This window comes from Aphelocoma coerulescens, chromosome 4, assembly GCF_041296385.1.
Source record: "Aphelocoma coerulescens isolate FSJ_1873_10779 chromosome 4, UR_Acoe_1.0, whole genome shotgun sequence".
NCBI lineage: Eukaryota > Metazoa > Chordata > Aves > Passeriformes > Corvidae > Aphelocoma > Aphelocoma coerulescens.
Window position 1 is genome coordinate 40,178,146 of NC_091017.1, and position 24,879 is coordinate 40,203,024.

A 24,879-nucleotide genomic window follows, 5' to 3' on the forward strand; every position below is an offset into this window, starting at 1 on the left:
GTGTGCAGGACCAATTACCCTTCGCTTTTAAACACAAAATCATTAATGAACATACTAATATCTTAATTCCTCTGCACAATACAGAGCACCAATTTCAATTCACATGAATGTTTAAAAGCATTACTCTGTATTTAAAACAGCACTTACTCCTAGCTGCTCAAAATTTCTTTGCCCACTTTACTCGATTAGTAAAGCTTCCATTAACGCACTCAAATGACTTTTTAAAATTATTTTATATTGCCCATTAATATAACACAGTCTGCTTTGGATTCTTCTTTCCAGAATATCTTCCTGAGCTTATCCTGTTGCCCAAAATCACTTTAATTTCATAAGCTAAAGACAAGCATTCTCACAGTCCATAATAAAAGACTTTTTGACTAGCTAGAAAAATAAATTCAAATCATCAAATGTTTGCTGAAAGAACTACTCACACACTCCTCTTCTTTTTTGGCTGAAGGAGAAGGAATGTTTCTTTGTCAGGATCTTTCAGGTGTTAATAAGCCACCAAAACCCATCCTTAGCCTGATGCCTCTGCCTTCACTCCCATCCTCCTTTCTGAAACAAAGTCCGTTACTTAACATTCTACATTCAGAAAACTCATACTTTAAACTCTCACTGCCTCTCAGGCTAAGGCCATGTAGGAGAAGCAAAAAATATTTGCAGTGAAAGTTGCTTCATAAAAGAAAACATGGTGAAAAGTCACCACATCTATTTTTATCCATGTTTGGGGCATTTTAGGCTAAAATCTCAAGCTTTTATCTTTGCATAGGTAGTTTAATACACTGCAATTCTCTTCTTTTTCTCTTTTTACAAAAACAAACGGTTGTAGTGCAAAGCCTACCGGTTTCACAGTATTTTTTTTTTGTATGTAAAGTAGAAACTACATAAATACTGTATAATGCATCCCTAGATAACTGGAGTATGGCAGCTAGTATACACAAAGCTCTTTTGTTTACTTCATTTCTTGTTTTCAGCTTTTTCTCCTTTTCTCCTTTCTGGCCTTCCTATGCATGGATATATCTGTATATTTTACCTCATATTCATGTTTTTTTCACATAATTTATGAAGTTAGGGTTTTTTTGAACCCTGGCTTTATCTGTTTTCATTTCCTCTTCAGAATTTACTACTGCTCCTTCAATTTGTTACTCTGATCAGCAGCTTTTGGTTTCAACTTTTCTCCCTGAAACCATGGAAAATAAATGGATGTGGTTAGTTGAGTGACAGAAGAGCAATTCACAGCTACAAAGCTACACTTCCTTAAAAAACTACAGCATACCTAAGAATGTTCTTGCTGTACCTCCCTGGAGAAACCAACACCCACCCTGCAGACTGCAGCACTACTGCAAAAACAGAATTCTTGACAAAATATATATGCCTGTGACTCCTTCAGAGAAAGTACTGTAACACAGAGCACATGGGGCAGGGCAAAGAGTGCTCCAAGACATTCGTATCCAGAGTGCATTTATCAGCACTGTCTTCAAGGACCGACCCACAGCACACTCAAGTACTCTAAATATTTCCAAGAATTTCAGGTCATGCTCTTTATCAGTCCTCCACCATACATAAAACACACTGTAATACTTCACATTTATACAAGCTTATCTTAAGAGCAGGCACTTCTGTGAAAAAAAGGAGAAATAATTAAAGTATATAATGTATCTTCTCTAACATAGCTGTGGTCATAACCAGGTACTAACTGTTCATAAAAGGGTATCAATTCATCAACAATTTTATTGTCATTGAAGGACAGAAAAACAAAAATCCAGAAAAGTTCTTGTAGGTAGTAACTCTATTTTATTCTTCAGGAGTAACCTTAAACATAAAAAAGAATATTGAAACAAAATAATTAAATTTTTAGTAACTACATAATAGCTATGCATGTCAGGGTTAAAGGTTTTAAACTTCTTTGAGCAGTATAATGCTGCACTGTAAAAATAAAATAATCTACACATAAAACACTTCTTTTATGTGCGGGTTCAATACTTTATTCTTCACATGCTGAATTTACAAAATAACAAAGAATTGCTGTTCCATCGACTTGTATGAAACACCTATAATTTGAGACTAGTCATACCTAATTTTAGCACTTAAAAACCAGCTGTTCCATCTGTACAAAGCATCTAGGACAACTAGGCTTCCTGACAGAAAAAGGTGAGCGCTCTGAGAGGATGGTATGTCACACACAAAATCACAACAAAAAAACTGTTTAAAGCAGACATCTGTCTCCTTTAAACTTACTATGGATTAAATCTGCAGAGAACATGCTTATGCTAAGCTTCTACACGGCTACAGTTAGGGCAAGATGAGTCCCAGCTTCACCTTCTGAATAACCATTTCACTTCCCAGTAGTTATACGGCCAAGCAAGGAAACCCTGATTATCACCCGACACACAAAGCCAGCAGTGCTTCACCTGGATAATGCATAAGTTCTCTTTGTTCTGTAGAATTTACCCAAAGATAACTCTACTTTTCTAAACGTGGCTATTTCAGAAGGAATGGGAAAGGGAAAATGCTTTTTGTTGGCACCATTTTTTCTCTTCCAGATGCAGTACCACTGCATTTTAAACCTCCGTAGCAGTTTTAGACTGTAACATTAAGCAACTCCACACAACAAGAAACAATACATTACTATCACAGTCAATTCAACCTTCATCAGAATTGGCCTTCTGCAAGCTAGCAAAAATAGTTCATTTACACCTGGAGTTTTTTTCTCTGAAAAAAATGTTGAAAAATCTTTATTGTTGATACTTTTCCAGGCAAAACAATTCATTATCTCCACTTACAACACAGTAATATCTAATTTATGTTCTATTCCTAAGGAAAGACAAATTAATGTCTAGCCTCAGGTGCTGGTGAAAATAATATTCATAATTTAGAAGACTTGAAAAAGAGTAATAGCTGAAATGTAAGAATAGAAATCAGGCAAGGAAAATAAGGGAAAATAAATTCCTGCTTGTTTAAGGAAGCAAGGTAAGTGTCCTGGCACTGAATAGACCTCTTAGTTAAATACAAGCCATGAAAGTCATATCCTAATTTTATTTCTAGCCTAGTAATAATTTTAACAGAAAAATGAATACATAAAGATATGTAAATTATACAAAGAAGATTTCTCAAAATTTTTCCACTGTTAGGGTGATCTATGTATCTATCCACGAGCAACTGCACAATATCCTGACATCCTTGAGAAGTAGCATTCTTGTTATCAAAACTTTTCTTGACCTGGTTCTTTCTATTTTCTCAGGTTCTAAGGATTTGTATCCCAATGGCAAAGATACAATTTACAACAGAAGTAGATTTTGTGGACTTAAAAAAAAGGAACAATGGATTGCAGAAGAGAATAGCTTTTCTTCTTCTCTTCTATTTCTTCTACCAAAACTTTTCTGAAATAAAAATTAAAATCTCCTCCTGCCTTATCACAGGACTCTTTCTTCCACCCTGGCACAAAGAAATGCATGAAGCTTTGAGGTAACTGACATTCAGATTAAAGCAAAACTCCTCCATGAAGACTACATTCATAACTATGAAGAAAGGTAACAAATTATTGTAGAGCAATAATTATCTACAGTGGAAATTATCTAAAGCAATTCTACCAAGAATTATTCAAGAACTAGAAAATTTGACATATGACACATTCTGCCAACTGACTGTTGCCATATGTGAGCAAGTAAATGAGGAAAAAAAAAATCAGCATGCAAGATATGGGGAGGGAAACAGGACAAAAATCCAAGAGCAGGGAAGACAGAAATATTGGTCAAATCTTCATATGTTGGTATAGCAAAAGTAAGCTGGGTATCTACTATTTGCAGCTGTACTGAAGTGCACATTTATCAGACCAGGATACTGGGGTTAGAAATGTGCAGGTACAGAGCATAGACCTTGCACACATCACATGATGTCTGATTTAAGGCAGAGATGGTAACAGCCAGTCAGCAAAAACAACATGGTCATTTAGAGCTTGAAGTCTTACCATTCCTCTGATGATAACGTTAGCAATTTACTCCTGCCTGGACTGTATTCTTAATGGTTCAGATGGAGGAAGAAAGAAATCTAGGTATAGTTTTAAAAGGCTTATACACAGAGGAAAAGTGAAGAAACACCTCCTGAGAAAGAAACTCAGGCACTTGGGAGGCAGGATTTTTACTCACAGCAGATTTGCCCTTTCAAACAAGTGTAGCATCCATTAAGCTCATTCCCCTTTTAAACAACTCTTCCTTTTAATTACAGCTCAAATTATGTGGAAAAGGGATGACCTTTCAGGAGATAAAAACTTCAGCAAAATTTTGCCCTCTCCAACTGTCACACTAATCAATGCTGAAAGGCTTAAAAGCCTTAGAAATGTCTTACTAATTCCTCCATTTCCAGACAGTTCACAATGAAAAACAGAAAACAGAGTCTAATGTATAGGAACACAGTTAGCAACGTAGAAAGGCTACTGTAATATTAACTAATACCTCCTATTTTAACGTAATTTATATCAAGACTATCATATACATACTTGAAGAGTCTTAAGCTTGTCTTAAAAACTCTTATAATCATAAAGTGCAATGGAACAGGGAAAATAATATCCAATCTCAATCATGTGCTTTTCCATGACTGTGATCTTATATTTTGGTACTTCAGGGTCAAGCTCCTACTCTAACCTTACAGGAAAAGGGGAGATGCAATAGCCTTAAGCAAATTAAATGACACCACTGAAGTATTTGAACACTTACTTTCCCTATTTGAACACTCTATTTTCCCTTAGGCCGCTTTATCTTTGAGAACCTTGAAGAAACACATTAACAGGACGAGTCTGCTCTCATTTTGCTGCTCAACAGGTAGATTACCTAAATATTATGTTCATACGTAGCAGAGGACATGAACATCTCCAACAATGCTCTCACTCAGTTTAAAGCTTCCTCCTCTCTCCAATAGCTGTCAGAAACAGACAAGGAAAACCCCATCTCTCCCTTCTATTCTAAAGTCTTCAGTGTGTGTACTCTTATTTTCCTCATTTTAATTTTTCTCTTTGCTCTTCATTCTTTACCGCAGAATTGAGGTTAACCATGGCCAAAAAAAATACCTGAATAAATTTCCCCCACAGATTAAGGAATCTCTCCTCCTCTCATACCTACTTCAGTTGCTAGAACAAAAAGAGTCAAAGAAAACATGTACTCTGAAAATCAAAAAGTAGTCACTTCTAACCTTTGGGGGTCCTGAATTAAGTCCCAGCTGAAATATCAAAATTTCTGTAGCAGTATAGCTGATTTATGAATACCATTAGTAAACAGAGCCCCTGATCTCCATCGGATGTTCCTCTGATACTCATAAGCATTTGGAGAGCTCTGAAGCATTACTGAAAGAAAAAACAAAATTTCTGAAATGTGTCAAATATGTTCTTTAAAAAAACACCTTTTCATTTGAATTAAAATTTAGTTACCAAGTCAGAAACATTAGGACACCAATAACTGAAATATTTTTTCAAATTTCAAGTTTAACAATGAATAAGTTAAATATATTTGGAACCTTTTTCATAATAGCAGTGATTTTCAGCTGCCTTCAAATAATTGCACACCAACAACCTACTTTTACATTGCCACTGAATGTTTTCTTGGTTTCAGAAAGCAGAAGTAATACATATCCTGCTAATCACAATACATAAATTTGTTTAGGGGCTGTTCTTCAAAAATAAGCTCAATGGACTAATTGCTGCCTACAAGCAAGTTGGCTAACTATTCTGCATTAACTTTTCACTTGGAGGTAGTAAAAATGAGGTTTATATTAAGCTACTTCATACAAATGCACTTAAGTACTTTGTTGTAAAACTACACATTTTGTTCAAAGTACCACATAGATCCATTCAAATCACCTCTGCACACCAAATTCAAACACCAAAATCATTGAAAGTGTGAGCATATATTGCTTTTTTTAGGCATTGCTCAGAAACAGGATAAACTAGCTTGCTTAATGCTCTGCATTACTAGAGCTATGCTATTTCTATATTTTTATTATTATTACTTCCATACCCTCACTCATTACCTGTATCTCTTGAGAGCATTTTGCCATGTAGATGCACCTTTAGTGTCTCCACAGGGAGATACCAGAAGGAACAGCTAAAGCATTTGCTCTCTATACCTACTTATTTTACATTAATCATCATATACATGTATCTGTTGATAGTAATTTTGTAATCAGGACTCAATTCACAAGATTACTCGTACTTCATTTCTGTAACTCTTCAACATAAACCTCAAAGATGTATCTCCATCCCTGATAGAAAAAGTGCTCAGTAGAAATTAATACCCATAGGAGTGACACACACCCTGATGACAAATACCTTCTAAGCAAATAATAAAGAGTTTTAGTAATATCTTCCATTTTCATTTGGAGAGAAAAGTTATTCCAAGGTCCTCTCTGTACTCACTATAATTGATACAGCAAGGATAATATGCTGTCCATTTATCACAAACTGATTTAAGTCTTCCTAACATCCCCACTTTAAATAAAATATTTCTATATGAAACAAAATTATACACATGACAAACTTAACCAGTCAGTATTTCTGCAAGAGTCCTTTTAAAGCAAAATAATGAAAGCTTATAATTTTTGACTGCAAAAGAAAGGAAAAAAAACCAATAAAACCAAAAAAATAAAAAAGCTTTTACTTTTCCTACAAATTTAATTTATGCAACACCATATATAGCAAGGTATCTAATAAAAAGAACCTACAAGACCCTTTCCTCAAGCTTAGCTCTGTCATTACAATTAAAGAAGACATAAAATGAGCATCTGGCCTCATCTGTTTTTTCTTGCAGTGTAAAAAAAGAGAATATTAACATCTCAGACCTACAGTTAACAGCCAAAGGACATTTTTGACAAAAAAATCCACCATGTGCATATATACACACACACTAAAAAAAACCCTGCTCCTCCTGTAAACAGCCACATATTTGCCCTGCTGTTTTGCACTTAAATAAATCTAAAACACGTAACATTGCCTTTAAAAATCCAGCTACTAAGAAATTACCATCCTGTTGCTATAATTTTTTACATCAGTGAGAATACCCTTCTAGTGCTTGTTGTATATATATCAACATTTTATTTTCCTGTTTCCCCTAGAGAAGCACTTAACTTCCTTTGTTCCATTAGTTATCTAATAAAGCAACAAAAAAGTAAACACAATACTCAGAGATATGAAAAACATTGTAGTAGACCAATAAAAACGAACAGGAAAATATATGAAGATGTAAAGTATATGAAATTACTCCTTAAAAACCAGAAAGCAAATATTAAGCATATTTACTTTGTCCCTTTAAATAGACTACATATGCTAAAGAATTATTCACCAAGCAACCAAATCCAAATGCTAACTTAATAACAAGCAAATTTAATTATGTGCAGCAAGTTGCTGCTTCTTTGGTTGCTTAGTCATTTGGGTTTGTTGGGGCTTTTTTAAAGTATAATCTAAGAATCACATATATCTCTACATATAATCAATCACCAAAATCCATCAAGAAATATGATGTCTATTGTGAAACCACACTGCAGCATCACGCTTCCATTCCAAATCAGTGATATGGGGCAGCAAGGTACTGACAGAAACTATCAAGCACTGGTATTAGTATTTGTGGCACTGACCACAAAGAAATTTTAGTGTTGTGAAACAACTGCAACAATTGGAAGTGTCTAAGAGTACTCATACATAGCAGTACACCACACAGGTTTCATTTAAAATTTTATCAGGTGTTTTACAGGTTTTTTTCAATACTTCTGAGAGAGTACATCGTTTTCGTTCTTAGGTCAGCTCTACCTTGAATTCACTACAACCATAAGAACTTTTCACATATAACAATAGAGCCTTTCACAATCACCAGTACTTCTGGTGATTTTTTTTCCCCCAGACAGTGCTGTATAACCGTTAATACTACAAGTCCATGAGCATGCAACTGACTTTCCATACCAAGTTTCTCAAATAAATGTAACTTCACTTTCTATGAAAAAAGTCTTAATGAAGATAAATTGACTGTTTACTGTTTCAAACATTTCAGTGAAAATCATCAGATCTGCTGAAAATAATTAGTTTTACATCAAAAAGTCCACATTTTATAAGAAAACTATACAGAAATCCCACTGGATAAGGCTATTTTCTATCCAGAAACTGATCGTTTTCTACACATGTTCAATTTAAAAGCTACTTTCATCTTCTGCTGTTTTCATCAATAGCCCTATAGAACCTGAAACAATATCTTATCAACACAAAACTTTCCCTAGATACTCAAAAAACATACAAATCTAGTTCAGAATAGTGTCTTCAGAATAGCAGCTCTAGCCGAATGCAAGCACATAAACTATGGGAGTTGGCTGCTGAAAGACACCTGGCCCATAGTTCATGATATTCAAGTTACATTTCATATAGTAAGTGCTCCCCTAGGATATAAAAAAATTGAGGTCATGCTCTTTATTTCTGCTGTTCCTGATTAGTTATTGCTTATTCTTCAGCAAGTTATTGTGCAAGATCTACAACAAAAACACATCTGCAGAAGAACAAGTAAGTTTACAAATAAGGCAAGTTTCTACAATTCATGTCCTGTAAGGCAGGGTTCAAAATAAACTGTTGGTTTGGGTGTTACAGGAATGTTTAACCTTAAAAGAGCCAAGTCACAGGAAGGAGTGAGTGGCTTGTGTCCAGACATAAAGGAAATATAGAATTTTCAGGCACAGAAGAGTACTCTACAAAAATAGGATACACAGGTGAAGCTGCAGAAACTGAGTGCCATCTTGAATTCGAACACAATCTTACTTTTAGCTTTACTGTTTAACATAAAATTTTGAAACATTTCCAAATAAGATAAACTACATTAACTACCGAAAAGATTTTGGGTTTCTTGATGTATATTCCTCTTGAATAAACTTTAAAATATTGAAAAGAATAGTGTTTTCTCAGGATAGTTATACCTGCAAATAACAATCTAGAAATTAATCTACATGTTCTTACAAACCTGATCTGAAATTTACTGGCACCAACATTATTTCCTCCTGCACAGCAGATCCCTCCACAAATTCTATGATTTGGATACTTTTACTGCATTAGTAATAAGAAACTTCATTTAAAAGAAGGTCTCAGGTTTCAGTGGTCAAAAAACCCTGTGGCTTTAACATTTTCTTAAAAAAAGAACCAAATAAATTCAGACACTACAGCAGCTTGACAGTTTATTATATTTCCTTTCTTTTGTGTATGAAATGTGAATTAGACTGTCAAAGTAACTGGTGCTACAATTAATCTTTCCAAAGTAGCAGAGCTTAACTTTCTGAAACATCAAAGTAATACTGTCATATCAAACCCACCAGTAAGGCATTACGTATGCCAAAAGCAAACAATTCAACCATTTCATCTATTAAAAAACAACCCCACACTATTGGGATGAACACTGAAAAAAGAAACTTGCCAGATAGTAACAATCTTAACACAAATTAATAATCTCACTTAATGTAATCACAGCAAGTGATTTCACAGGAAGCCTGCTGACAGGCTTACATCAGTCACAAGCCCAAACTCTTCACTGGACAGAACACAGAGCACTCAAGATGTGAGAAATTCAAATTCAGTATGCAGAAATCAGTCCCAGTAGTGATTAACAAGGATAACTACACTGTCAGTTTGGTTCAACTTAGAAATCCAGCGTCAGAACCCATCTAAAACTGATACCAACCCATCAAAGAATTGGTCAGTGGTGCTGGACTAAAACTGGACCTTTATAGTTAAATGCTATATTAACAAATCAGTACACCTGACCCTTCGTCATTGATATTTCAGGATGCACTAAACATGTTCAAACATTAACAATTATAGTGAAAATTAAGACTTAGCACTCAGTCTTATTTTCATCACGTTACTAAATGATTTAGGAAAACAAGCAAGCTGTTTTTAGTGTAGTAAAATACAGACTGCTGGAAATTAAGTAGGAATCTGATCTAGTAAAAGAATCAGATAAATTCCAGTTCTCCAAATAAACACATGCAGTAGGCCATCTATACAGGGTAACTAGACATCCATGAGGTAAAAACTGGGTACTCAAATGCCTTTGGATTAATATTTTCTCACAAATTGTGTTGTTCCATTCTCAGAAGAAATCATGGAACAATACTCATGTGATCATAAAACATCAATTTTTATTTAGAAACCTTTTAAATTGTTCTTAAGCTTTCTTCCCAGAATGCTGATTTAATTGCTGTGTGCAAGAAACTAAATAGAGAGAAAACAGTGTAAATTGAGCAATGACAATAAACTAGGTGAGAAACAGTAAATCAAAGGACAATATGGAATAATTATTTCATATGTGTTATTTTTTTAACTTTAAAGCAAAAGTTACTGGGGTGATGCAATACTGCTTCATATTTAGCAAAGTGCTTAAGTATTCTGCTGTTTCGTAAGATTCACATGGTTTCCTCAAACTTTTCTCAGAAAGCTAATACATAGAGTTTGAAGAAGATTTCAGGATTCTTCCCTGTTCCTACAAATCATCTTTGCAGCAGAGATACCAGCCAGTCATTACAAAGACCTCTTCCTAACACCTCAAGCCAAAAATCACTCAGAACAGCAATACACAGCTAAATAAAATTATCAAGTCCTTAACTAATTTTACACTGTTGGAGTGAAGCCCTTAACCTCCTTTTAATCCCCTATAACTCGATTATTTCTTAAACCCTTTTCCCAGTGAACAACCTACACTTTTTACAAGACATTTTCCCTGCCAAACTGTCCTGGTTTATAATAGAAATCAGGTACATAATTCCTTCTAAATGAAAAAAAAACCAAACAAAAACAAACCCAAAAACAAACAAAAAAATCCCACCAAACGACAAAAACACAGAAGTACCTGTATTTTGAAAAGCAGAAGGCATTATCTAAGAATCACAGTCAAATTTCACAGAATACACACAAATAAAACAGATTCTTGTTATCGATACTTAACTTAAGCAAGCCCACCATTCACTCAAATCTGTCTTTAAGAAACTTAAAACTTGCAGGAAGAAAGCAGGAAGACTTCCAGATTCATACAGTCTACTTGTCAGAAAGGACAAACACAGAACGAGAAAAATTCTTCCAAATTAATGACCCAAGTGGCAAGATCTGGAATTCTGATCTGAAACTCAAGTTTTTCAGATAAGCAGCTCTATTTCTGATACAATGCAACTGTACTGCCCAGCTTTCCACTAATCCACATTCAGGGAGGGCAGGCAGTTTACATTCCCACTAGCTCTACCCCCCAAGGATGGCTGGTGCTGTTGACCTTCAGTTTCAGAGTTTAGAGTCTCATGCATTTAACTGTTTAAAACGGGTGATCTTGATTATTTAAATTCAGGTTGAAAAAGGAAGAAGTTCTTCCTTCACCCATTTTTCCAGTTCTCTCATGGCAAATACATAAAAATGAACTGGTGTAGAAAAGGCATAAAATTATTGGTTCTTGCCTGGAGACTATAAGCAACGCTAACAACAGAGGTGCTTATGGGATTGACCAGGGACTTGAACCTGGTGTAAAGGCTGAATAAACAGGGACATTTATCACTGTGACCAGTGTCAAAGAAATCTAGAAAGTACATGCTGCAAATCCCTACAGCTGATGTAACAGCAATAAAATTTTGACTTTCATTTCCTCCTACTCTCATTTCTAATTTTCTGGTGCATGTCATAAAAGGGAAGTGATGTAAAATATTTTGATTTTAGTGAAAATACTTCCACATGAACAACCTATTGTGTTGCCTAGTCAAGGAGGGAAATAGCAAATAGCTTAGCAGATTTCTGAATAAAGATGAGGAAAAAATGCAAATGTTAGGAACATCAAATTATTCAGTGACTTTTTAAGAAAACAAATCTGAGACAGGTGTAACAGAACTTCACTTAAGACAAGTGAAGTTAAGTAGGATATACCATAATATGAACAGAGATTAAATAGAGGCTTCAAAAAAATTTAGTTATAATTACATGATGGTATATCTTACCTAAACTAGGTTTTGACTTGTTCTGCCTACAGATTTGTACCATACTTGGGACATCTAAGAATTAACAACACCAGATGATCAATCTACTCTAGCACCAGATGAAAAAAGCAGCTACTGTGTAAATCCATTCCAGTACTTTGCTTTGCCATCAACCCTGTGATTTCCCACAGAATTAAGCCATGCAACAGATGCTTTAATACCTCTGACAAAATAGGTTACTCAGCTTTAGTTTATCACAGTATTATTATCTATATAAATGGCCTGATACAGGATGAAAATCTTGCCTCAGAAATATTGTCTTGCTATGCACTCTGTAGCTTTCTTAATGCTTGTCTGATTTTATTTATTTCTACTTCATAATTGTCACTCTCCAATTTACTTGACTTTCTGCACTGTTTTGCACAGTGCAACATGTGATTCAGCTAAAGGGGAAAGCAGAGTGATCATACAATATGCAATTCACCGTAGGAGTCAGGCATGTAAAGGCAGCAGAGAGGCACCTACCCACAATTCCATGAAGCAATGCAGCAAATGAATCAGACAGACTTTAAATACACAAACAGAAATCCTTGAAGATGAATTAGGCAAAATGAAATACTTTGATTCATATCAGTGAAACTGAAAGATTGTTTTCTACCCACACCTCGCAAATGGGTGAAGAGGGGAAGCAGGGGGGAAGAGCCGCAGAATGAAAAACAAGTAACAATTTATTCAGGAAAATAATTCATTGAAAAGAAAAATAAAATCCCCATTCAAATACAGTAACTTAACAAAATAGAGACCAGTGTTTTCATTGTACTCCATAAGTAGCAAGGAACTTTGACTTCTCTTATACCTAATAAAGCAAAAAGGAAAAAAATAATGCAAAAAAAAACCCTCCACACAACAGTGTTGGTACTTATACTAATTTACTGGACAACTTAATTTGTTCTCTATTTCAAGTATGCTTTGTTTCCATTTTTCAAAGATGCAAAATATATCCAGAAGTCTGTTTGGTAAACTAAATGGCAAAATAATGATTTAAAATAAGCAGACTGGCATAATACCACCTCTCACAAACATCAGTGAACATATCCTCTGTGACCTCGATTAGACAAGACTACCAGCAAACCAGGTTCAGATCCAGTCTAATACAACATGATCCCAGAGAAATCCACAGTGAAGATTTGATAAAATGGGGAAAAGAAAACAATCCTAAATCTTCAAGCAGAAACATTTCACCTCCTGCAAAACTCTAAAAATTCACTATTTGAACAATTTCCTTTAACATTTCAGACGATACAGGGTTAGCTGACTACACATCACTGATGCTTTTCAAATTTGAAATTATAATTCATTCAGCATTATGAAGATTATTTTCTTTTTTTTTCCTTCATTTTCCTTCAATCAACCACTTCTCTTGATAAACCCAAGATGTAAAATAATACATCACAATGTCTTTTGTTTCATCCTTATGCTTGATTACTCCTGGCAGGTTTTTTGGTCTAATGAGCAAGCTGTTTGGCTACAGCTACCTAAATTAAAACAACTGAAAAATTCATTTGTCAAATCTGAAAATGCATCTACTTCATTTTCAAGCTTAAATTTGGTTTATTGCAGTATGAATGAATGATGCACATGGACATATTTTAGCTCAGTTGTATAAATACTGTAAAAACTTTTACAGCTATAGAAATTTTAGCTTCAACTAGTACTTTTTGTCAGTGATAAAAATATCTTTCTGATATAACTAAGCAAGAGTAGGATCTGTGTATGTGGGAATTAAGTATGTGCAAATTACTAGCCTTTATCTACAGTAGAACAAAAAGCATAGATATCTGTAGAAAAAGCAGCACTATACAGATGCTACTAACCAGATGAACTTTTTAATATTAATAATGTTTGACAGCAACTTACAATATTTTAGGAAAAAGATTTCCTAACATTCATGCTGTTGAATAGTCCAACTACACTCAAACTGGGCTGGAAAGCCACAGCACAACTGTAAAAAAAATTCAATTATTTTCCTGCTAAAGGAGTATCTGTTCGACAAGAAAAATCTTTTTAAAACCTAAACTATGTAAGATGTTATAACATTTTACAACCAGATAAGCACTGTTGGAATCAAACATCAGCTTTGCTTCACAGAATAATTTCTCACATTTTCTTTAAGTATTATTTTTATAACTTCTCCCACCTTTCTTGGAGAAGCTGGAGTTCAAACAAACATTTTCTTGACAATCGCTACATGTTTGTAGCAATACTTGCCTTGTTCTTATGTGATATTTATAGGCATGTAGAAAAAGAGGTAGTTCTTCCAGTCAGTGAACTGAAACTATTGCAGATAATAACTGCCTCACAAATCTGAGATATGAATTTAGAATTATTTTATTCTGCACACTACAAACATTGTTAAACCCATGTCATTTTCAGTATATATCCAAAAACGATCTGCAATCAATGGGATCTCAAACAGTAAGATAAAACTGCAGACATGGTGAGGTTGGACCTATAAAATACTTCTAATACTCTATGAGGTACTTTGCTCCTCAGAATGAGGAATAGACAGCGTAAAATCATTTTACATTTTTATTGATCTGAGGTACCAGTTAGCATAAGCATGTGTGTGGGTGCCCTCACACACACAAGGCTTGGTTCATTTATTATTTTAAAAAGAAACAAAAAACCCCAACAAAAACCAAACCAAAACCCATACAACATCTCAACTTTTCCATGTGCTGGACATCAAATACTCTATAATATTAGTACTTTAGAACCTTCTGGGGGAAAAATGTTATTGTCTTCCAGTGAGTTATGTTACTCAAAAATGTCTTCTGTGACGCAGTCCAGCACCTTAATTGTGCCTCCCCTGATGGGGGAGACTTTTTAGAGTCTTTGTGAGGAGTCTGAGAGACAAATGGGACTTCTGTATTTTCTCGGTCTTCAGGTTGTTTATGATACCTCATTAGTAATTCACATGCCAACAGCAGAGCATGAAGCAGAGCAACATATAAAAGGCGAAATGCAGGAAAGCTCAAGGCTTTTTAAAGGTAAACTAGCCAGTGGTCACTTAAAACAAAAGGTATTTTCACTTTTCTACCAATTATCTAGTCACATAGACAGGAACTGAGGACTTCTTTATCCAATCATCCCAAACTACTTCTACTGCAGAATATGGAGTAGTAGTAGTAGAAGAAGAAAAAGGTCTGGAGAACAACAACAATCCTCCATTTTGATGGTTTTTGCTTTTATCTATTGACTATATTAATAAACCCAAGACCTCTAAGTTTTTCACCCCGTGACAATCTTACATAATATTTTATCACCTAATTCACACCAGTGTAGATTCTAATTCTTCTCAAAGGGTAGGCAATTTTCTCCATGGATGAAGGTCAAAAACAGTGTTGACCAGGGGGGTAGAACCCTTCAAAACAGGCAGAGAAATATTCTCTGCATTCTGGGTTCCCACATCCTGTCTACAGAAGCTGTGCTACAATCCAAATCTAGAAAACTTGGAGGAAAAAAAGAGATAGTTTCATATGCCCTAAGAAACTATCATTTTACATGGAAATGAAAAAAGAGAGGAATTGTAAACATTCAGCCTATGTAAAAAGTGTGCAAACACAGAAAGGTACAGTAGCTTTTGTCCAAACCACAGTTCTACTACTGTGTAGAACCCAGTTTAAAAATACGCATTCAGTCCTAATGAAGAACATTGAATGTTTGAGGTTTTATATTTCTAAATTCTTCATTCTGCAGTAAAAATCTACACAGTGAATTCTACTTCTGCATATGCCTCCCTCTCCATCTTTACGAGACTACACCCGCAGATCTCAGAGAGAAATCTCATGATTCATAATCATGTTACACTTAACTTGGCTAAGACGCTACTTACAGTAACTACAAGGCAGTCTTGGGCATCTATCCCTGCATGCTTTGAGAGGATATTTTCTTTTGAGGAACTGATGAATACCAGAGGATATCACAGATGGAACCAACCGCGTCTTTTTCTAACATACTAAAGTCTTTTTCTTAATAGTGTAAAGAAATTCTGTCCGCTCATGCCCCAAGTACCAGATTTCATCAAAACAGGACCTTGTAACTTCCTACCAAGAATTCCTAAGTTTGATATATAAAAAATAAGCACCTGTATGAAAAATTGAACAGTTTAGCAGTTTAGGAGAGAAATGCTAGATTTAATAAGATTTAAAAAATAGTTATGCACTTAGTGCACTTTAATCCAGTTCACATATGAAACATTGTGCACTATTTGCAATACATAAACAATCTGACAGCCCTTTGCTGGCTTTGGAAACTAAGAGCTCTTCACATTCACGTTCTTTGCTTCTGGATGTTGGAAACAAGACTGCCTACCTAATTCTCAGTATGCTTAAAGACTCAAACACCAGACCAAGACAGCGAATATGTATCTTGGTGATTATCTTAATGAAAATTCTGAGGCCATTTCTCTATCTTCCTTAAGATTTGAATTGGCTTGCATTCCAACATCATCTGTGATTTTTCACATAAAAGCAATTGGCTTTTATTGACAATGCACACAAGAAAATTCTGTGAAGATGGTAGAATAGAAATCCTTTTAAACAGCAAATTAGCATAAGAAAAATCAAGCACTCGTTCCAGTCATTTCATATTTGGGCCGAAGAAGGGAATGCTTCCAGATCAGAGCAATATGAATTTAAATGGTATTCTTCCTTATTCTTCTGCAAAACAGCATAAATCTGTTGCCCAGATCATCTGGGAATACTGCAGCTAATTAATTCCCTCACAGTGCAGGCCTTAAGAGTGCAAGCCTTAATCTATGCCAGTAGCACACAAAGATTCCCAAAACCTGAAATGCTTTTGCCAAAGTAGAATTTTTGAGTGTAATATAATCTGTCAGGATAAAAGTAAATAAGACACTATGTACAGGCAAACTTTTTGTCAAATCCAACGATCTACTCTGGCCCTAAACTTTATGAATACAGAGTTCTCAGAGCTTGACGTAGACTTCTTAAATCTGACAAAAGTGGCTAACTTACTCTTTCACAAAAGGCTGGAAGGGCACTTTCTACAATGGATTCTTGTCACTGCTGCTTTACCTACCAATCAATTGATTTCACTTCTAAGAATCACTGCTTGGGTTTTCTCCTGAAATGATGTTCCAGTCACCAATACAAGCCCTGCCAAAACCTCAAACATATATGCATCATTAAATATAGATCCCCACACTCTTCATATTAATAACTTCCCTCTGTTTTAATGAGTAGCTGGTAAAACACAGATCATTTTTCACATGCAGTAGCATATAACAAGGAGTAAGTTCTGTACTTCTCACTGCTATGCTACAAAGATTTAACAACTGGAATTAATTTCATCATCAAGAGCAAGCTCAAAAATGTCACAGGAGTTTGTTTTCAGCTGCATGTAGGCCCCACTGTAAGCGCACTACATAAAATTGTTTGATGACTTGCAGACTTTCTTAGAGAGATACTGAACAAGCTGTAAACTGACAGTCTCTTCTGAGTCAATGATTATGTATCACATGAGAAAATAAAAAATTAGTTCATAAGAATTTTCTGCAGCAAAATGTCAAGCACTGGATAGTCTGTAATAACAATATATTAAGATAATACCTTCTGGAAGTGGTAAAATACCAGAAAGTTTGAATGATTTAAATCTTTTGAACCCATTCTCTTATTGTGTTCTGTTAAAGCAGCCACTTGCAAAGATAATAACAGAGCAGTGAAATCACATCCTCATTGTAATGTGAAAGCTTTGTCATGAGTTATAATTTCATTTTAGCTCTCCTTGTGTCCTGTCCAGGACAGGTTGCTACCTTACACTGCAGCACCTTTTTTAGGTACGTCATTAATTCCTACATAATCTTCCCTCTGTAATCTATCAATGTGAAATGGGACAGTAAAAGTGAAAAGCCATTAAAAAAAAAATCTAACAAATAACTAAGGATTGTTCAAATTAGGTAAAAATGACCAGTGAAGCTCCAAACACTGATATTACTATCCACTAACTTTTCTCTTTCAGAAATCAAATTTCAAGAAATATTAAAATTACAAAAACTTTTAATACAATCCACTATGGTAGCACTTACTAGCATTGCCTCCACAGTATTTGTTTCTAAAGCAAACAGGCAAGATTTTTAGCACTAAGCACAGTGGGACATACACATGCAGAAAAAGAAATTCTCTATGTCTATTAACTCTCTATGAAATTCTCTATGTCTATGTCTCTAAGACATTAAAATATGTCAAGACAAATAGGATAATAGAAAAACAACAAACAACAGGAGAAACACCATTGCAAAATCAATACAAAAATTGTAAAAAAGTCTACATTAGAAAAATTAACACAAAACAGAACTACAGATATTTTACTAAAGTACTATTTCTATACTGATAAAAGTATGATAGAAATACCTTTGTTAGAATAAAAGTTGACTTATGCTTGAATACATGGGAGTTGGTCTAAAGCTAGGTTCCAAAAAAGTAACCAGATGCTGAAAGATTTTTTTATTTCCTTCAGCATATATTGCGGGGAAGGGAGGGGACGCAGGGACAACACGGACACACCAGGAGTCATGACAACATGGACATGACACAGACTGCTTCAACTCAGTCAAAGGAGTTACACTCAGAAACTGGCCAACACTTGCAAACACACTAATCCAAGCTATTATTTCTCTTTTCTGCAGATAATTACATCAAATGCTTTAATATTATGAATTAATAGAAACAGAGGAGATAGGAAAAATAGATTTAATGGTGTCAGTCTAAAAATATTCTAATTCTGCTCAATCTACTGTTCCCTACATTCTGCCACTCCTCGCAAAACCTCTTAGACATCTTTCCTTTCTGATTGTAAAGCCAAGCTAGCCTGTGCAGTTTCTGTTACTGTTTCCATCTATTTGTGTATTACAAAGCTATTTATACTACACTATAATAAGCACAGATGGCTAGAGTCAATCCCAATAAGATTTAATGGAAAGACAAGAGAAGACTGGGTATCCATAGCCTCTAAATAACCTACAGCATATAAAATAAAGATTATTCTTCAGAGAAAGGAGATAAAGATAAGATGAAACAATGTTATCAGCTTTACTTTAGATTATGAGGGCAATCTAAGGAAAAGCACATTACCATTTACTTAACTTCTAAACGTTAGCTATATAAAGAGCTTCCAAGTTAATGCCTTCCAAGAGACATTTAAGAGTTCAATGTTAACAACAGTTTGAGATAGTAGACTCATCGTTTTCAGACAAAAAAATATTTGTCACTAGAAACAGGCAGCAAAAACAGGCCATAGGAAAAGTAATGTGAAAGAAAAAAGGAATCTGTACTTGAGAATGACTTAAAAGCACACATAAAAATTAGAAGCCTCTGTCAATAATATAGAAGGAAAAATTAAGATTTACATTACTCTTTCCCATTATAATTTGTCACGTTCCATTTAGAAGTTATGAACAATTCAATAGCTTCTTAAATTTCCTTAATTAGTTAAAATTAATACAAATTCCTAACACTTTCCCATATTTTACAATTTAAAAAAGAGCAGTCAAGTCCTTATTAGTTTCATTTCAAAGTTATTACAGGTGAAGGTACAAAGCACTTATTCTTTCTGTCAGACCTCCTAGGCTTCAAATTTTTTCCTCTTTCACCATACTAATAAAACTCAGATCATACAAAGTAAGTCATGAAAAAAAAGTGTCTGATACTAATTTAGAAGTGCCAGTTAGTTTCAGCTAACAGGCTGGCACGTGGAAAAGATTCAACACCCTATTTGCAAAAGTAACTTCATGTTAACTACAAGTTTTGTTTAATTTAGGCTTAAGGTAACATAAAGAAGAAACTAATCTTTCATGTTTTGCAATTCCATTTTCTCCTGATGTCATGATCATGACATATATATGTCATAAAAGAGCTGCCATACCCAATTATAGGGTTTTTCACCACGAAGCATAAAAAGTACTGGAGAAATAACATCCCCACATCTTTTTTCACAACTGTTAACAATGAGTTAACATGAGTTAGAAAAAAGACAATGAGTGCCACACTATTCAATCCTAAATACTGACTTCCTCTAAAGTGCATTTAGGATCTTGCAAAAACTAGGAGGGCTTCCTGTCCAATGCAAAAAACTTGTTGAACAGAAGTCCTCCTCCTCTTCAAGTGAAGTTACTGGTACTCCACTCTGGAAGCATGAAAACCTTCCAAGTATTTACACAGTAATCCCACAATGAAATGCAAAGAACTTGTGATGAATCCTTTTTAAAAGAGCCTTTGGCTTGCTCAGTTGTATAAAGCTGTAATTGTGATCCACAGTTGGACAGGGATGTTCTGCTCACAACAGTAATGCAGGGTATCATGGAGCTTAGTTGAGGGGCAGTGTTTGTTTCTGAGAAGTCTTAAACCTCCAAAACAGACAAGGGAATAATGAATGCTGGCTATTAGTGAATTGGTATGGAGACCTTAGTATTTGATTTATCTCCTTTCCAAACACAGAGGTTTAGCTTTCACTGATGTTGAAAAAACATACTCTTTAAATACTTCCAAAAGACTCCTCTGGGAAGACCACATGAGCTGCCCAAACTTGCCACATCTTGTAGAAGGCAGTATTTTTGATCGTCAGTGTGAGACCAGCCCACAGCAAAGCAGAGTAAAAAGGAGTTACTACCAGTGCAAACTTCCTCTGCATAGCTGATTGGTTTTAAGGTCTGTCCAATTTTCTTCTATCTCCTTTACCTTAGATAACTATATTAACATGGTGGGATGATAGTTAACACTGTAGTAGGATGTAGCTGGTTACTGCATCATAATAATAGGATCCTATTATTTCATGGCAGTACTATGACAGTTGAGCTGTGGAGTTAATTTATCAACTTAAATTTGAAAATAATCACCTAAATTATGACCTCTGAAAAGGAAAAGTATAAACCACTAATAAGCAAGTTAGAACCTAAAAATCTCTCTTCCAGCACCAAGTAAAATTTACCATACCAAATACCTTTTTAATGAACACAAATGCACAGGACACTGTTTACAAACATCAATTACTAAAATGAGTTACTCTGTAGAATATTGTTTCATGGAATTTTAAAGAAATTAAAATTTCTAAAAAGAAAGTCTGAAAGATTTTTAGATAGTGATACAATAGACAACTGCAATTTTGCCCAACTGACTGTAAAGACGATATAAAAAGACAAAGTGATTTTAAATTACAAAGCTATTCTGTTTTGCTCTAGGATTAGAAACACCACCATCATCTGGAAAGTAATCAGAAAGAAAAAAATAATTCCTTTATTCCTATATTCTGTTTTTCTCCATAGATTTACGGCATTATGAGTAATGAACGTTTGCCAGATAAGATTTAGGATGTTCAAAGCAGGAGAGTATAAATGTAATGCCATTTCTCGATCACATTTTTCAAAAAGAAGACTATTTCAGAAAAACTGCAGTATATATATGTATTTATCAAATGTCTAGTGCAATCATCATAGATAAAACCACTACCACAAAGCATTATTAATATAACAAAATATGAATGAAGATGATACCCCTTACAGCATCTACTGAAAAGCCTCAATTCCCAAGCTTGAAATAAACAGATTCCCATGGGCTAGGACCTCCCAGCATCATGACACCACTGGCTGCTGAAGCAGCCTAACAAGGCAGCTTGGAAAACCTTAATAAACACATCAACCCTGAGACTTATTTTAGTGACAGACATAAGCAGTTGCAGCTACTCAGCAACTGGACTGCAGCAGCACTAAGACTGCGCTGAAAACTCCTCCTCCCCAGCTACTTCAGGCTGGTAAACGTACCCTTGTATAGAACCCAAAACGTTTGACTTGCACGTACAACTCAAGGGAGTTGATTTTTGACATATCCCATCTCCCCCCATCTTTAAGATGCAAAGTCTCCTATTTTTAAATAAGACCATTCTCAATTTTTGCACAAGAAAAAGATGTGGGAATGTAGGTAGCCTCTAACACACATCTAGTTCCCACTGTTGCACTTTAAGGCACATTTCTTGCCTAGACCTATTTCATTATTTTCAACAGATTTGTCAGAATGATCAAGACCTTTCAAAAGAATTGAAGAGTCGGTTACAGTTCTGCCTGTAAAAAGTACTGAAAAGATCTTAGCTAATAATCCTACATTCATAACACTTACTGACAAAACTGACATTTTAGAGGATGTTAAGAGAGCTAGGTTTGGGGGTTGGCTTGGTTTTTGGTTTTTTATGAATAAAGTATCATATCCTTGTTTATCAGGTTCTGTAAGGGTTGCCTTTCTGAATGACTGTGTTCTTTCTCACTGTGATCCAAAACTCTTAAGAAACTGAGCCAATGAGCCAGAATTCAGGGTCATTATCTTTCACATTAATCAGTCCTGTCAGTTAAGTCTTAAGTTAAGCTTTTAAATACTTCTTTTCACACCAGAATTCCATCTCACCCTTACATCTGTAGGGTACTTAAAGCCTGCAAAAAATATCCTACTCTGACCAGAGAATTAAATTACAAACACAGGCCTTGCATACCTTGATTTTAACTCCGCAAGACAGTTACCCCCACATAATGTTTCAAATGCTGTTGTCCTGCTCCTTAACAGGAGGCCACATCTGAATCGCTAATGACATTGCTAACTTCAATTTCAAAACCAACAAATTACAGTCACACAAATAAATTTACAAATTATATAAAAATGTAGGATGTTAAAACTTCTCCACTATGTTATATTTAACTATAATAACTGATAAGTGATCATACAAGATATTTTTTCTCATGCATTCTTGTACAGGTAGATTAACAAAATTTTGGGAATTCTTACAGCTATATGTTATGAATTACTGAAAACTACCCATGCTTTAAAGGGAGTGCCTTGTGAAGTATTAGGACCATCCATAAATATTCCAGACTAGGTACCAATCAATAGGGCAAAAGCATTCTGCATAAGAAATAAAAGCATACTCTTCACTGAAGTACCAGCCTTACAAAACTTAACACAGTGTAAAAATAAGCCAGCACATTTGCAAATTGCCTCAGAAGAATCAGTATGCAGTACTTCCTCAAAGCAGTCACTCTTAAAACCCTTGGGGACACCTACTTGTCACAGAATAAATTATCTGGCTAATATCCAATATTACAGTACATGTCAGCAGGCACCCAGGAGACAGGCATTAGAGAGCACTTGGCTTCCTCAGCCTTGCAGGTTAGTCCTTACATAAATGACTTTGCCCAATTACAAAACATAACTGATATACTTATTTCGGAGTTTTCTAGCAGCAGCCTTCAATCCTAGAACATTTCTATAGCATCAGATTTTGGCTATTTTTCTTTTTTTCCAAAATCACAGGTCCCAAAGCACGTCACACTGAACAGGTACTTTTCACATAAACCTAAAATGTTTTTAAGATATTCAAGGCAAAAAAAATATATCTGACTACTGATTGGAAGTGTTGTCAAACACCAGAGTCATGCTGTTTAATAAAAACTTTTGGGAAAATAAGTTCTCCCACAACTTTAGTAGTTCTTCCCTAGTTGCTTAAGATAAATAGCCAAGTTTGCATCCCACATACAACACAGACATAAAGGCAGAAAATACATGCATCACAAGTCACTCCAGGTCTCAGAAAAATAAGAGACCTTTTAGAGATATTTACTTCAGTTTGCTACAGCAAACCACAGTCACCAGCAAGCTGTAGAACAAGAAGAAACCTGTTGCCTCTGAAGTTGCAAACCTAATCAATGCTTTACACCAAATCAAAGAAATCCAGTAGGCTAAATAGTAAAGAAAACAGAAAATTGTTTTGCATGGCTGGAATTCAGATTTCTAAAAGTGACACCAAGGGACGCAGGATACTGGATGATTAAAGAAAATCTTTTCCACTGACAGAAACGTGAATGGCTTTTGAACTGGTTGTGTTTCACTCAACTTGGCAGCAAACACAGCCCAAACTAGGCGCACGGGCGAAGCCCGCTGAGGACAGAGCCACCTTACAGAGGCAGGTTTCGTAACTGATGAGATTCGGGTCAGGCTGGGGCTGCTGCTCCCAGGCTCGGAGCACGGCGCTCCGGACACCGCGTACCCGCCGCGCTGAAGCCCCGCACCCCTGACACGGCAACCCCCGGCCATGAGCGCTGCCCCTTCTCCCCCGCCCGCCCTGCCGGCACTTCTGACAGGGCACAGCGAGACGCGGCGCTCCCGCCCGCCGCGGCTGCCAGGTGCCCGGGGAGGCAGGGGGCTCTGCTCCGGGCGGCACTGGCGGAGCGGCGGCGGGGCGACCCCCTGCCCCGGCCCGGCGCCCCCACCGCATCCCTTCCCGCAGCGGGGCGGGAAACCGGAGGAGGGAGGACAAACGCGGCTCCCCCCCTCCACCGCCTGGAGACCCGCAGGGCGGGAAGCGGCTCCCGCGGCCCGGCCCGCTGGGCCCCGAAGGTGCGCGCCGGGCGCCCCGCACGGCCCGGGGCACGCCGGGCGGTCTTGGCCGCTCCGCGGCGGCAGCGCACCGGGAATTGCCCGGCGGGACTCCCATCCTCCTCGCCGAGGCGCCGCAGGCAATTAAAATAATTTAATTTATTAGAAGAAGGGGGAAGTTGAGGCTGCACCCCAGTCCCCGCTCCTCAAGGGATGCCCTCCACGAACGGAACCAGCGGGAGCGGGTCGGGCGCGGCTGCCGGCTGGCAGGGTCGAAGGGCTGAACTTACGTCTCGGAATTTGTTCCACTGCCCGACCTCCTTGTCGTACTGGGAGATAGTCGTTAGCCATTGTTTATCGTCCAGAAAATTGCCGCTGTCCGGTCTGCCCCCGGCCGCCGCCGCCGCCGCCGGGCTGCACCAGGCTGCTGCACACACGCACACCAAGGCTGCCGCTGCCGTGAGCATCTGGGCGAGAGGAGACACGGGCA

General features: G+C 36.4%; 1 protein-coding gene across 14 annotated transcripts in view; it reads right to left on the reverse strand.

Moving 5' to 3' along the window:
* Positions 1–24,879, reverse strand: part of SPOCK3 (SPARC (osteonectin), cwcv and kazal like domains proteoglycan 3) — a 409,610-nt gene that overhangs the window by 147,264 nt on the left and 237,467 nt on the right. For all 14 annotated transcript variants that reach the window (XM_069013676.1, XM_069013677.1, XM_069013675.1 and 11 more), the window contains one exon: positions 24,680–24,856. In XM_069013676.1, coding sequence (XP_068869777.1) covers positions 24,680–24,856 — 177 coding nt within the window. The remainder of the gene's footprint in view (positions 1–24,679; positions 24,857–24,879) is intronic.